The sequence below is a fragment of the Danio rerio genome, chromosome 4 (assembly GCF_052040795.2).
Source record: "Danio rerio strain M-AB ecotype USA chromosome 4, GRCz13ab, whole genome shotgun sequence".
Lineage (NCBI taxonomy): Eukaryota > Metazoa > Chordata > Actinopteri > Cypriniformes > Danionidae > Danio > Danio rerio.
Genome location: NC_141024.2, coordinates 20082408 through 20097902, shown reverse-complemented (window position 1 = coordinate 20097902; position 15495 = coordinate 20082408). Strand labels below are relative to the sequence as shown.

The following is a 15495-nucleotide window of genomic DNA, read 5'->3' as shown; positions in this document are numbered from 1 at the left end:
GACAGTCAAACAAGCCTCTCTGAACGGATGAGAGGAATGCAATAATGTACATGTCGCAGTCAAAGCTTACAAGTCTGTGCAATATGTCATGACGCACCTCTTCTGAGCATACAGAAGACGCTTGGTTTTTGATGGCTCACCGCCTGTCAGAGTCTCATGCATTGGCTCATAAATGCGTGTTGGAAACACACAGTGATTTAATAAAAGAAAATCTAAATGTCGGTTTAGAGAATATCAAAATGTCATGGTTTATTAACAATTATTTCAGCTCTAGTAGAAATACATGGGGTTAAAAAGAAGTGGATGCCTTACTCAAATTGCTTAAGCTTTGAACAAACTGCTCGAATGTGCTAAAAGCAAAGGCAGACCAGCTTTTTTGTTTAGACCCCTGTCTTTTTCAGTGTCTTTTGAAGCCATTTGCAGGCAGAAATTGCTTAAACAGCCATACAAAATTGTTCTACAACCTCCCAGTCATTTGTACCTCACAGTAACAGCAGAATTTGGGAAATAAGATAGTGGAATGTCTTTTTTAAAATGTATTTATTTATTTTTTTTAACCAACCGTCTCTTGTGATGGAAAATCAGTTCACAAATAAATTATATAAGCTCAGTTAATCCACTGCAGCGCTGGAAAGCATACAAAAGAATAACGAAAAGCGAGAAAAGCAGCCCCTGCCCAGCCTTTTAGACTTGAGCGGCACCCAGCACTCTGAGGGTTAAAGCAGAACTGCAGTGAGTCCTACTGCAGTGTCTAAAGCATTTGGCTGATCGCAACAGTACATCAAGAGACGGGGGGGAAAAAAAAGCTAAACGGTGGTCCTTTTTTTTTTTCTTTTCTTCCAAAAATCCTTTTATTGCATTTGTAACATTTGGCACAGTACAAATTCATGGTGCTTTTACAAGATAAACCTGCAAAGATCAACATTGACCTTTATCTTTTATGTTTTAAAAGAAAGACTTTTCAGTATAAATGTTGTTTTTTCTGTTGTTGCTGTTGAAATTTTCACTGCATTCTCTGTAGCGTTGTTTAGAAATCACACAGAATGCCCTTTTTAAACAAGACTATCCTCGTTTCTTAAATCCAGCACAGCATCTTAAAACAACTCATCTTTTAAATAGGAGTTATAAGTTAGAAAATAGTTTCAATTTATTTTTTTATATAATCTGCTTCTCTATTACCAGCCCATGGTAGTTTGTTTTTCCATATATATTTATTTATAAGCATGTACAACAAGAATCAGTCTTTAGGAATTGCACTCTGTACAAAAAAAAGTAGCTCCTGTCTTTTTTTTCTCTTGTGCATTCTATTGCATGTTTTTATGCTGGGGTGATGGTGGGCTTATAAGGGGGGCGAGAGGGTCATTTTCACTGAGGTTCTGATTTGTTGAGGACCAGGCTATATCTGAGTCTCTTGTACTTTCTCCTTGGTGTGAGTTTTTATAACAAGGGCTTCAGGAGAAGCTGTGATAGCGCTGGGCATGGTTCGAGGCAGAGAATTTCCAATGCTGTTGCTTTCTGTCCATTTGGCACTGTGGCCTGGTGGCTTGTAGGTGTTATATTTGGGCTTCATAGTGCTGTAGTCCATCTTATGTGGGCTGTAGTCCACATTATGAGGACTGTAATCCTTTTTATACTTGTGAGGGCTGAAGTCACGACTGACATATTCCGCTTTGAGAGGGCTGTACTCTGCCTTGAAAGCAATGTAGTCAGGTTTGAAAAAGCTGTCTGTCTTGAAGGGGCTGTAATCAGGTTTGGGCTTGGGCATACTGTAGTCAGTTTTTGATTTCGGAACACCGTACTCTGTTTTGAACGGACTGAAGTCTGGTTTAGGCGTATGAGATTTGTAGTCCGGTTTGTGGGTGCCATATCCATGTTTGTATGGGCTTTGTTCCGGTTTTTTGTGTACGTGGTAATCCGGCAAGGACTTGTGTGAATAATCCGTGAGTTTCTGAGAGCTGTATTCCAGAGTTGGTTGGTACATATAGTCTGCTTTAGGTTTGTAAGTATTGTAGTCCGATTTGGGTTGATGGATGCTGAAATCTTGCTTGGGCTTATGGGTACTGTATTCTAGTTTTGGTTTGTAGCCGTAGTCAAACTTGTGGGTGTAGTCCGCTTTGTAAATACTGTTATGATTCCTTATTTCTGGTAGAGAAAGTTGCCCCTCATCTGCAATATTGGCAGCAGAAGCCGATGGGGGCAGTTCTTCATCTACCGGAATAATCTCCACAGTTCTGGCTGAAGCAACTGTGCTCCTCTGTTGATGCCTCTTTCGTAGTTTATAAAATACAATTAGCATGATTGCTGCTAGCAAGGTTACTGCCACAAAACAACCGATAATGATCTTTGTTGTCTTCATCACCTCATCCAGACTGGTACTGGCTGGATTGGGCGGCTTTCCTGTTGTTACTTTCGAGCCAGGTATAACAGATGGACGACTTGGTGGAGTGTCTGTGCTCTGAAGCAGGACTGTTGGGGTTGAGATAAAAACTGGCTGAAAGACTGAAGGCGATGCTGTGGTGGTGGTGCTGGCACCTGCTGTGGTTGTGGTGGTTTTGGGCTTGGGCATTTCAGATGTGGGGCTCAGCACCTCCACTGTGACTGTGGTGAAGTAACTGAGGTTTGACGTGTTAAGCTCAGCCGCACTTACATTTAGATAGGCTGAAGCATTGGAATTCCCAGCCGCATTGGACACCATGCAGGTGTACATGCCTGTGTCACCTGCAAGTACATTTGAAAAATTCAAAGTCCCATCATTTAGCACTGTTAACCGTGGGTGACTTGATGCATGAGTTAGAATTGTCCCGTTTGGTAGGAGCCATCGTACAGCAGACATGGCGGCTGTTCGACACTTCAGTTCTGCCACACGTTCAGCTGAAATATTCAGGTCTCTTGGGGCATCTGCGATGAAGGGGGCGGAGCACTGCATTGCACCGGTGTCACCCCGATCCAGCTCGACCAACTGGCGGCCTCTCATGTGTGCAGGGGAATGGCAACGCCCACAGCATGTTGAGTTGGTGGGTATGTACTCTCGCAGCCAACGTGCTAACCAAAGTGAATCACAGCCACAGTTCCAGGGGTTGTGGTGGAGGTGAAGTTCCACCAGGTATTTCAGTGGTGTATAGAGGTCATGGGGCAGTGAGCTTAAATTGTTGTGGGCCAAATTCAGCTCCACCAAAGAGGCCAGGTCATCAAAGGCATTTCGCTCAATTAGCCCTATTTGAGAGTTCATGATCCATAACTTTTTGAGTGAAGACAGTCCTCTGAATGAACCTGGTTTGATTTCGGGAAAGAGGTTCTCAGAGATTTCCAGCTCCTCCAGCCCAACGAGAGGTGTGAAGTTGGGCATCTCCCCTCGAATGTTGCACATCCCCAGGTTGAGATACTTGAGGTTAACTAGACCTTCAAAGGCCCCATCAGAGATGTATTCCAGTTTTCTCAGTTCACCCAGATCCAGTCTCATCAGCGATGGCACTCTGTTAAATGCATACGATGGGATGCTTTCAATGGGGTTATTTCTCAGCCACAGCTCTCTCAGCTTGGACAGATACTCAAACGCCCCACTTGGCACCACAGTCAATCTGTTATCAAATAGTTCCAGAGTATTGAGATTGGTTAACCCACTGAAGGCACCTACTTCAATCTGTCTGATAGCATTGCGGCCCAGCTGTAACACTTCTAGGTGATGGAGGTTGCGGAATGAGTCGACCTGCACAGACTCGATGGCGTTTTCCATCAGGTTTAGGTGCCGGGTGGTGCTGGGTATGCCTGGGGGCACACGAGTGAGCCCACGTCTGGTGCACACCACCTTGCTGAGCTGGTTGTTGCAGGAGCAATCAGTCGGGCAACCCTGGGGCCCGGCCGCGGCCACCACCTCCACGCACGCTTGAACCATGAGGAACAGGACACAGAGCAGGGCGGCTTTCCTGGCTCGACGCACAGCTACCCGCCCCAGGAGACTCATGATGTGGCACATTCATAATTCAGCATCGTCTGGGGGGGCGTGGGGTGATGATGGTGGTTGGGGTGGGGGGTAGTAAGCGGGGGAAGGGGAGGGGTTCACCTCTGACTAATGAAGCCCTACCCTGGGTTAAACAACACTCTAGATTGTTTTTCCATTTACTGAACTGGAGACTAAACGTTGTGTCACAAGTATTTGAGTAACGAAGGAGAAGTGAAAGGCCAAGGAATAATGAATAAAGTAAAAGGGGGGATATATTTTATGGATAAAAATGTTTGGAAAGGCTCAACACCTACCTCAAAGGTTTTACACGTCCAATTTTTGCAATCACAAAACAGATTTTTTCCCTCAAATTCCTATATTCCCATGATTAGCAAAGCCGTCTCTTTCATTTGTCAGAAAACAAGAGATGAATGCCAAAATGGCCCCTAATAAATCCACAAAGGAGCATCCGAGGAGATGTGTAGTGGCTCTGCAGGGCCTCAGAGCTTTAGGCTACAGTACCAATCCAGTTTGGCTCCTATAAAAGTGCTCGCGCTCGCACTATCCACAGATGCTTGTCCTTGGATACCTCCGCTTGACGTTGCTACTAAATGCCCATGTCTCCATAGAGGACCGCTCACACATGCTAAACCAGAGTAGGGGGAGGAAAAAGGGAGGGGTAGTTAGAGGGGGGGAAAGAGAGGAATAAGAATGAAAAATCCAGTCTTTTCAAATGTTCTATGCTTTTGTTTTAAGAATAATAAAAGTGCGTCTTCAATCTTTCCACTCACTTTACTTTGTCCGTCCCCCTCTCAGTACATTTTGTCCGCTCGATTTGTCAGCACCTTGTCCAGCTGAAAAGACTGACACTGCGGTCATTAGCGCATTTCTTTCCTTAAGTAGCTCCGCTTTCCATCTCTGTACCCGCACGCTCGCATGCAGAGAAGGCTGTAGGGTTCTTTATATACGCTTCCCAGTAATCCTTAATTTTTTTTCTGTAAGAAGTTGATCGTAAGAGCCAGTGAAGGTGTACCAGCGCAGAGACAGCTCCATAGGAAGGCTCATTCACTGGAGAGAGATCGCTCTCTATCTGCCTCGTTCTCCTTCGCTCTCTCTTGCTTTCGAGCGCTCTCTCACTCCCTAGAATGAGAGAAAAAAGAGAAGGGAGAGCGTTTCTCCCCCCGCCCCCCTCCGTGTGACGTTGTGTCGATCAGAGAAGTATCCGTATAGCGCTGCAGTGCCCTGAGCTCAGTGCAAAGTAGGAGCTCTCAGCTTTGTCAGCGGCACAGCTGTCCGGCTCAAGCTGGTGGACGAGCGCTGAGGCAAGGGAAAAGTGGCTCCCCATGGCAACATCTTTTCTTGTGCCCTCCTTTCTATGCTTTTTATTTTTAACCTTTTTTGCCCCGGGTTAGTCCTTCTTCCTACCGCTATGCACCGGTGTTTTCGTTGCGTTTTGTGGTGCAGTAGCAGGCACCCGGGACGCAGACTTGCATGCCTGCTCTTCTTTTCGTCCTTTAATGAAAACGTGAATGTATGCTGACGCATCACACTCCAAGCAGTGCATTGGTTTGATGCATTGGTTTTAGTACGTTAGCTCATCTGTGTCCGCCCCCTCCTCTCTCTCTCTCTTTCTCTTGTGTGCTCTCTACTTCTCTCTCTCCCTGCTCCCACTATTTTCTTCTCGACCCCCCCCCTCTCTCTCTTTCTTTCACACCCCCCCTCCCTTTCCCATCTTTTTTCCCATTCTCTCTTCAAGATTCTTGTATTTTGTAGATCTGTTTATGGTTGTTGGAGCCGATTGTTTCTGTTTCTCAGATAAGCACGGTCCAATTGATGAATGATTCTACTTTGTCCTCCACACTCCCCCCTGGGACTCTCTTAATACCTTTCAACCCTCACTTCCCCCATACACAGTCTGCCTTCTCTCAAGTTGATGTGGTGTGGTAGTGTGATTTGCATTGTCTGATCATACGTTTGGTCACCGAGACTACTTTGTTGACTGTACCTGGTGTAAACGAGTGCTCCTACTGGACGGCTGGTGCTTTTAGCCCACAGGGAGTTATGGGAGGGGTGCTGGACAGCTCAGCATGTGTGCTGCCAAAGGCTATTGCTCTCTTCAGATGGATTAAGCTTCCTCTGGATGCAGCAGAGGGAGTCTCTGTACTGTGCAAAGCTGGGCCAATGGTGTGACACTCTCACTTTCTCCCTCTCTTTTATCCTCCCTTCCAAGATTAAAATATCTCCCCTGTCATGCATAGGAAGCTAAGATGGTCCTCCCTCTAAGAGAATAGGGCTCACCATTTTAAAGCATTTCCTCTACAGAGAGAGCTGCTAAGCACTGCTCTTTTAAAGCTTTGCCTTGTAATCACTCTCTCAAACCTTGGGCATGTTGGCTTTCACCCAATGTTAGCCAGCAGGTGAAAGGTACTTTAAAGAGGTGCTTGCAGAAAGGTTGCATCTCACGCTTGTAACAGCAGATGTCATAGAATTGAACAGCAGTGCTAAACAGCACGGCACCCCAGGCAACCGATGGCTGGCATTTTGACACGCCACTGTGTATGTGTGACAGCGAGAGTGTGATTGTGAATGTCTTTGTGAATGACACCCATAGCTTGTGGTGACGCCTTGAAACTAAGTAGGGCACTTTGAGGGATTTGTGACCCCGTTGCGTAAAGCGACAAGTGTCTGGGGACATTATTCAAATCCATCCACACATGTGACCCACGGGCTAACCCTCTTGTGAATTATGACCTATGCGTGCTAGAATGTGTAATGTATATTTGTTTGTGTCTGTGGACTACACCTCTTAGTGTGAGATTGTGGGTGGCCATTGGCAGGCCTCCACCATCATTTGGGCCATTCCACTCTTTCGCTGTGACGTTGACCCAGAACACCATGCATATAGTGGGGACGATGACTCCCCCTCCTTCTAAACTTCGGGCCTTTTGGAATGATTTTATGCAGGCGGAGAGGGCAAAGCTTGCCAGCTATACTCGCCCCGGGCTGAGGGACGCAGGGAGAGGTCTGCTATGTATCGGCACCAGCGACCCACTTTGGCGGGTTGGGTCTTGTCAGTAAGTGGGCGAGTGAGGGCAGGATGGTAGCCTCAGGGTTTGCCAGTCTATCTGGGATATAGGGTCTGCTGCATGTAGGTCAGCCTGCTTCCCTTGTCCAATTCGCTAGAGAGGACCAATACTACCCTACTGATGTATTGTACTGTAAAATCAGTATCTAAAATCCTTCACAGCAAATGTTGGAAAAAGGTGGGAAACCTTCGCATAGGAAATGTGGCATTCAGCTACATTTAACCCACTTTAAAAATAAATACGTGAAGCAGCACGGAATGCATGACCTGATTTCATTGATTCATTTCCATAAATCTAGCTGTGCCCTGGAGACGCTTTCACATTTAACATAAATATGAAAGTTGTTGTACATTTCTGGAAATGCATTATTGGGTAAATCAGACAGACTTTGGGATTTTCAGTGTCCAATCAATTGCAAAAAAATACCCTATGTTTACAGTTGTCCTGCTTTGCAAGTATTTAGGCTTGCATGAGTCTTTTTAATGCAGATTTTTAAGATTATACCATTTCTCTTTTTAATTTCTCCACCTACTTCTCCACTGCATTATATTTTAATAATTTACTGTTATTATTTTCCTTCATGACTCTGAATCAATCTGCTTAGGCCAGGTGAAATTACCAGTGACCTTGATGACCTTGAGGTGGGATGAACAGATGCTTGCTTTCAATTCCATTTCAATTTCCAGGAATTTATTCTAGAGGAGATTAGTTGTTACACTAACCTGGGCTCTCTATCCACTATCATTCACGTGATAGTCAAACTCTGAACAGCTGTTGGAAAACACGTTCAACAATTTAGATGTTTATGTATAATTTTACTATCTCCTGTCTTTGCTTGTTTCATTCTCTCTATTCTGTTCCGGTTTTTTGGTTTTGTTCTCAGTGGTCTTTGTCGTCTTCTCACAATCCTCCCCACTTTATTTTAACTGTCTGTAATGTAATATTTGAGGGCCAGTGGATGGTTAATGATATTTGTCTTAGTTGTTTTTTTTTTCCTGTGATGGATTGGCTGAGCTCGAGACAATCCACTCCGAAGAGATGGAGAAAATGTCATCCCTCCTGCCTCCTGCTCCAGCACTCTTGTAATGGCTATTGTTTGCAAACTAATGACCTTCATTAAACCTCTCTATGTGTGTTAGAATGTTCCAGCCCGGATTAAAAGCTTATGCAGTTAAAATAAAGAGACGGTTCACTCAAATTAAAATTCCACTTATTTATTTGCTCTGTTGTTTTCTCAACTTGTGTGACTGTTCTAAAGAGTCGAAAGACAATAATAAAGACGTTGCTGATTTAAAATACATGGTAGACTAAAGCTGTCAGTGAGCACCATCTTTCGGATAAGACGTTAATCTGAGGTCCTGACTCTCTGTGGTAAAAATCCTATGGCATTTCTCGTAAAGAGTCGGGGTGTAACTCCGGTGTCCTGGCCAAATTTCTTTCATCGGCCCTTACCCATCATGGCCTCCCATTCATCCACCGAATTGACTCCACAACTGTCTCTCCACTCTATCTATAGCTGGTGTGTGATAAGTGCACTTACGCCATTGTCCTGTGGCTGCTGTCGGATTATCCGAGTGGATGCTGCACAGATGTGGTGGTGTGGAGAGACCCCCCTCATAATTGTGAAGCGCTTTGGGTGTATAGCCATACACAATAAATGCGCCATACACATTACTTACTGTCAATTGTTAAAAAAAAACACTATTCTGCACATTTATGAGTGACATAGAAATGTTTGATTTGTTAACCATTGCAATGAGTCCAATTTATTGAGACTATATATGAAAAAATTTGTTCATGAATCTAGTTCGAGTTGAACTCTCTAATCTAATCTGGATTGCAGTTTTAAAAGCAGAAGGCACTGACCTGACGCCCTCTTATAAATGCACATTCCTACAGATTTCATCTGTCAGTTATAAACTTGCTTTTCCAGCAATCATCATGAGTGATCACATTTCTTGTTTCAGAATAGCGTGTTGTTTTGCTCCAAACTTATCTTAACTGACAGCTGACGCACCTCTGTGGATATGTTGAAGGTTTCTCACGTCAAATTGACTGACTCACTTTTTAATGAGATATACAGCACAGAGTTAAATTTTGAGTTCTCTGGTGGTTCTTGAGGCCTGATATAGTGTATTCATTAGCAAAGGAGAGTCCTCATTTAACTGCATGTTAAATGGACTCCTTTTTTTCCATTAACATACACACTGAAATTGAGGGTAAAACTATGTCATCACATAGTGAGTGCCAAACTGCAGTGTTAGTGAATTGTTTGTTGGATGATAGAGAATGACCTTCGCTTAAACATCACATTACCTTTAAGATCAGTAGGTTTTCTGTAGCATAACCAAGTCTGGCAGGCTAAGTGCTGCGGGAGTAATCGAAATGAATTTGTTAACATGATCATACCTGCAACTGTCATGCACATTTTGTATGGGAAGCACGGTTGTGTGTTCAGTAGGAAGCAAGGGTGTTTTCTTGTGTGTAAACTCCAAATATGAATTAGCCCAGAAAATTACTATAGGGATGCATTATAAACAGAAGATTTATAATTTGATTTCATTCTGTTCAGGGTAACAATCACATGAATGCTGAATTATTTCAGAGCAAGATTTATTTCAAAGACACGAATAAAGTAATTGTTGTAGAAAAAAAATAACTTTTCAAATGTGGTATTTTCATATGCAACATTTAAAACATACAGTCGTAATACTGAGACATGACAAATGACTTCGATTTGACTATTCGGTGACGTAAATGCACCTTCATCTGAATCTCATGCTGGAGTTACACTAAGGCCCAATTCTACTTCTTAGTCCTTCCACTTACCCCTACACCTCATTTTGCACGTTTACATGAAGGTTTAGGGATGTCGCAGTTGTCTTTAAATTAAAAGTGTAGAGCGAAGGGGAAGGACTAGACAGCCCTTGAAACTGAGATTTTTCAGGACCACCCTTAACCAAGGGGTACAAAAATTTCCCAGAATACACCATCTACAATGGCAGTATGACTGCACATAGAATGAGCATTTTTTTACAGTGTCTGGTATAATGTTAATGTTGTTTTTGTGTGTTTAGATAAATATGGCCACATTGTAAATGCATTGTTATGGGTACATTTTGAAGTGGTAAGGGTAAAAAGATAGAATTGGGATTGGAGCTAAAACTGCCTTTACTGACAAAATACACTTTCAAAAATCACCTTCAAATAATCTAGCCCAAGCTTACATGTTCTTCAACCATGTTCTTCATGCTACAATAATAGCAACCTTACATGTGTCATAAAATAGCAATTCCGTTGATTTGCATCATAATTTGTCTTTATAAACATCATAAGAAGTTCAGTCACCAACCTTTTCAGGAATGTATTAAAAGGTCATTTAAAAATAATTCTCAAATCAGGCAGGGCTTAGCAGCATGGTGATTGGCCAGACTTGCTTTGCATTCTAGAACATTCAGGGCTCATTTTCACTGAGCTGTCATGCCACCCAGCATCTGTAAAAGCCTCTTTCTGAGAGTGCGTGGGGCTCCGTGAATAACTGGCCATGCTTTACTGAGGGGCTTTAAACCTCTCTGACTAAACAGCTAGAGAGGATGGAGCAAGGTCTTCTTTCTGCCCCTGCGCGCACATACACACTAGCTCACAATCAGGCAATCCCATCCATCTTCTCTCAAATTGAATCCCATAGTGCAAATAAATCCCACCCACTCAAACTTGTGAGTAACTCACAAGTGAGGATAGTGTCTCTATTTCAGTTCGGCAATAAGGAATTAGTTTCTTCTGGCCGACGAAAAATGTATTTTGTTGTATTGCAAGATTTTATATAATATAAATAAATAGTATATAGACAATGTTTATTGTTTACTTATCCTTTATCATTTTTGTTTTTCTTACATTCTGTTGTTCTCCATGTCTACCATCCATCTATTATTTTGTCAGTTGTTTATCTATTGGTCATTAAATTGTTTTATTTATTGGATGTGCAGTCATTCTATAAATTGGCCGTTCCTTCTGTCGTTTTTTTCAGATTGTTTGTTTCCATCTTTTGGTGGTTTGTTTTATCGATCGATCAGTTGTTTGTTTGTTCTATCTATCAGTCACTTATTCTTTCTATTTTGAGGCTGTTCATTTTGTTCTGTTTGTTTCATTAGTTTTGGTTGTTTCTTCCGTTTCCTTCATTTCGTTCGTTTTGTTTTCGTTTCGTTCCGTTCGTCCCTTTCGTTCCAGTTTGTTCCTGTTCATTCTTTCTATTTATAGTTCGGTCCTTCTATCTACCAGACAAAAGTTTTATTGGTCATTCTGTTTATTGTTTGTTCTATCTATCAGTCGTACTTTGTCTATCTATGTGCTCTCTATTGGTTGGTCATTCATTTGTTATACATGTATCTTGCATTCATTTTTTATTCCTTTTATTGGTTGTTTATTTGTTCTGTCTATTAGTTATTTGTTTATTTTATCTATTGGTTACTTGTTTGTAGGGCTGCACGATGTTGGAAAAATCTGGCATTGCGATATTTTATTGGAAAAGACTAAGTCTTTTTTCACGCAGTGCATTTGCATAAAATATAATATATTTAAATAAGCAAGCAGTAATTAAGTACAGAAATTGAACGATCGAATGTAAAATAACATTAATGTTTTAAGGTAATAATATTTAATATTACTTTTATCTTTTTATCTTTACTGAGAAATCTAATCCTGCGACGTGACTATTTTAGATGCACACATTGCTATATTGATGCTCAAACTATATATCTTATAGCCCTTCTTTGTTTTTTATGTCCTTAATCAGTCCTTAATTGGTTCTAATTGGTTCTATTTGACTGTTTGTTCGTTCTGTTGGTCAGTCGTCTATTTTATTTGTCAGTTGTTTATATTATCATTCAGCCTATCTGTCATTTTATCTAATGGTATCTGTCTGCCATTCTATAACATACCCTCTTATTGTTCTAACCACTGTTGTTTTTTCTATCTTTATTTAACTTTCAAAAATCACATTTTTACCATTGTATGCATCTTCATATATGTCAAGTTGTGTGTGGTTATGTTTGTACAATCTAAATGTCATTTAAAAGTGTTGTTTCATGTACAGCTTTCAACAAATGTTTGTGCAGTTTTAAGACTGCTTCGTCTTTGCCACCCAGCTAGATAACGTTACCTTGGTGACAAGTATAAGTAGCAGAATTCACAACAACAGTCTTCACTGCAGAAACATCAGAGTAAACGGAATATTAAAAGGGAAAAAACGTTTGGTTGGAACTCTTGTCTTCTTTAAAATCACCAGAACATGATTGTTCCCAAATATGTCAGGTTTGTCCCATAAACTGCAGATCTCACTTAAGTCAGATGTCAAATAGGATTCTTACCTCATGCACAGCGAGCATTGATTGTTATTAGATTTCGCTCTCATTGGTCAAAACTCTTATATGAGGTCAGCAAAAGGCCATCCCATCGGCACCGCTAGTCAGATTCCCACTATTGCCGCCGCCAGAAGTTCAGAGGCTCCGAGCAACGAGATTTTGGTGCAATCTTTCACAAGTGCTTTATATTGGGGTACATAATGGAGCCTAATATATTCCAATGGCACCATTAAGCTGTAGAGTTACAGGAAGATTGAGGTCTGTTGGATTTAAACGAACAATATGCCCACAGCCTTTTCTGGATGTGAAGGGAGCGAGAGAAAGCCGCACAGGCCTAAAGGCAGAGGTAATAAGGGTCTGGTAATCTAATGCATGGGAAATTATATCCACTCGGAAAAGGCAAATCAAGGTGAGCTTTTACAGTGGTGGAAAAATATAGGTCCTCCACTTAAAGAGACGAGCTTTTGCTTTACACTTAGGCCCTGTTTACACCTGGTGTTTTGTGTTTTCATTGATCTGATCCCAAGTAGAGGACACTAAAACAGATATAAACTGTCAATTTTATTTATATAGCACTATTAAACACAACCAAAGATTGACCAATGTGCTGCACAACATAAATCGCAAAGAGAAAGTTATGAAATTATAGCTAAAACAATCAATTCTCAAGAATAAGATACCAAATTGAAAAGGTACGTTTTCAACCTAGATTTAAAAAACAGACAGAGATGATATAGATCTAACAAAGGGGGCAAGAGCATTCCACAATGTAGGACCAGCTACTGCGAAAGCACGGTCACCGCTGCATTTCAGTCTCGACTTATGCTGAGTTTAGACTGCAGACCGACAGGTTTTGAGAAATTCCCAACAAATGCTGGAGATCACAGGCAAATCGGTGCTCGTTCAAGTGAGTAACAATCACACAATGTGCACTATCAAAGATATTTGGCATGCTAAATATCTGAAGCAGTCGTCGATTCAAATCACGCTGTGTGAAAAGAGTTTTGACTAAAAATAACATCAGCGATCACCTACAGCTAAAGTTGCCACCGATTCTCCTTTTGTAAAGTCATGCAGTGTTGAACTCCCTGTCGCTGATCCATCTTGCAGTGTAAACAAAGCAGTGACAATGCTAGCCCAGATAGTCATGCAGTGTAAAAAACATCCGTGACACGACTACTTTGAAAATCATGCAGTCTGATCTCAGCATTAGGAATGCATAATAATCTCTGTTTTGATGACCGAAGAGACCAACCAGGCTTTTGTTCAGTCAATAGGTCTGACAGATAGGAAGGAGCCAAACCATTTAGTGATTTTAAAAACCAAGAGAAGAATTTTAAAGTGACACGGTCGTAAAGAGCATATGACTGGTGTAATGTGGTCATGTATTTTGTACCGGTTAAAAGCTTTGCAGCAGCATTTTGAACTAACTGTAAACGGGATAGAGTTGTCTGATTAATCCCAAAATGTAGTGAGTTACGGTAGTCCAACATAGAAGTAATAAAAGCATTAATTATATTTTTCAGTTTTTGAATAGGTTTGACTGTTTCTAAGAGTCAAAGCTAAAAAAAAGCAGGATTTGACCACTGCATTTATCGGTTTCAATCTTAAGATAGAAAGATAATACCCAGATTTATTTTAAAGACTTCACAAAAAAGCTTGATATACCAAGATTTACTGTTGGTGTCCTAGAAGAATTTGATGGGCCAAACACAATTATTTCAGTTTTATTCTCAATACAATCTAGAAAGTTCAAAGACAACCAGGCTTTCACATCCAACAAGCAAGACATGCTTGTCTCCAACCCAATTGAACTCAGTATTGGTGGCAGGTAAATTTGAGTGTCATACAGTGGAAAGACAGACCATGTTTTTTTAAAAATAGAACCCAGCGGAAGTATATAGAAGGAAAAAAGAATAGGGGCTAAAATAAATCCCTGGTGAACACCACATAAAAAAAAGGCTGAACAGTATGAAACAAAAAAAAAAAAAAAAAAAAAAAAAACTAAAACAAATGCATACTCAGATTGTGGTCAAATGGATTCAAACTGCCTCTAAAGACCTACTATTCTCATTCTTAAACATTACATGATATTGGTGTTTGAAACATACGGGCCAGAAGAGCTTCAAATCTTACTGTTTGTAATCTCAAGTTTAATTTGAAGGCGAAAAAGGTAAAAGCAAATGTTCTCTCACTTGTTTTAGCACAAGCTTACAGCATTTGGAATATAGACTACATATGCAGCTATCAGAGTCGGCAAAATCTGTTGATCTGTCTGTCTATTTCTGTTTTTGTACACTTTAAAAGTACTCCATTTCTTTTGTTATGGCTGGAAAAATATATAATGTGCTGCCTTCATAAAATCTCTGAAAATCACTTAAGTGATGTGGAACAAACAATAAAATACTTAAGTTCCCCTACACAGCTAATTTAGTCTAAAAATTACCACTATATATTTATGCTTTAAGTATTTGACCTATTTCATTTTTTATTTGGTGAACTTAAAGTATAAATTCATATATAGTTCTGTTAATTATCGATGTGCTGTTTGTTTTCAAACATATGCAATAAATTACCAGTGATTTTCAGATTTTAAATGAACAATTGGGTAAATTGGTTCAACTTTATGAAAAAAGCATGGTCTACTAAGATTTCCGATGTTCAAATTTGCAAAAGTGCATAAAAGCTCTAACTTAAGCTTTTGTGTGAACAAAAGCTACAGGCGATCTTAATAAAAATGCAAATCCTTTTTCTGACAGTAGGTGGTGTTTGTAGAGAAACGGAAATGCTGAAATCTTCCTAATGCTGGAAGGTAATTACCTCAGGTGAATAGTTTGCTTTATTATCAAATTGGTATCGGTTTTATTTGTAACACTCAAACTATAGAGACCCTCATAAATCTTTGATCCTTTGTTAGGGTCACAACCCCTACAATCAGAAACAATGGTACAATGGTCACTGGGGTGGTACCTTTTTAAAAGGTGCATGTTTGTAACTTTAGTGTCCTTAATAAAACCTCAAGGGTACATATTAGTACATACAAAGTACAAAAGTGTACTAATACATACCATTGAGCTACCAATATGCACCCTTTAAGTACAAATGTCTA

At 40.8% G+C, this 15495-nt stretch overlaps 2 protein-coding genes across 3 annotated transcripts in view; one reads left to right on the top strand and one right to left on the bottom strand.

The window, feature by feature from the left end:
• Positions 1–15495, top strand: part of snd1 (staphylococcal nuclease and tudor domain containing 1) — a 297588-nt gene that overhangs the window by 154324 nt on the left and 127769 nt on the right. The window lies entirely within an intron of this gene.
• Positions 524–5087, bottom strand: lrrc4.1 (leucine rich repeat containing 4.1). Its single transcript, XM_087248174.1, has 2 exons — positions 4732–5087; positions 524–4586 (listed from the first exon to the last, which is right to left on the bottom strand). Exon 2 carries the CDS (start codon positions 3971–3973, stop codon positions 1397–1399), a length of 2577 nt encoding a protein of 858 aa, XP_087104300.1. The 5' UTR covers positions 3974–4586; positions 4732–5087; the 3' UTR covers positions 524–1396.

Coding starts and splice junctions, on each gene's coding strand:
- lrrc4.1 (XM_087248174.1), bottom strand. CDS start 3,973: ATGTGCCACATCATGAGTCTCCTGGGGCGGGTAGCTGTGCGTCGAGCC.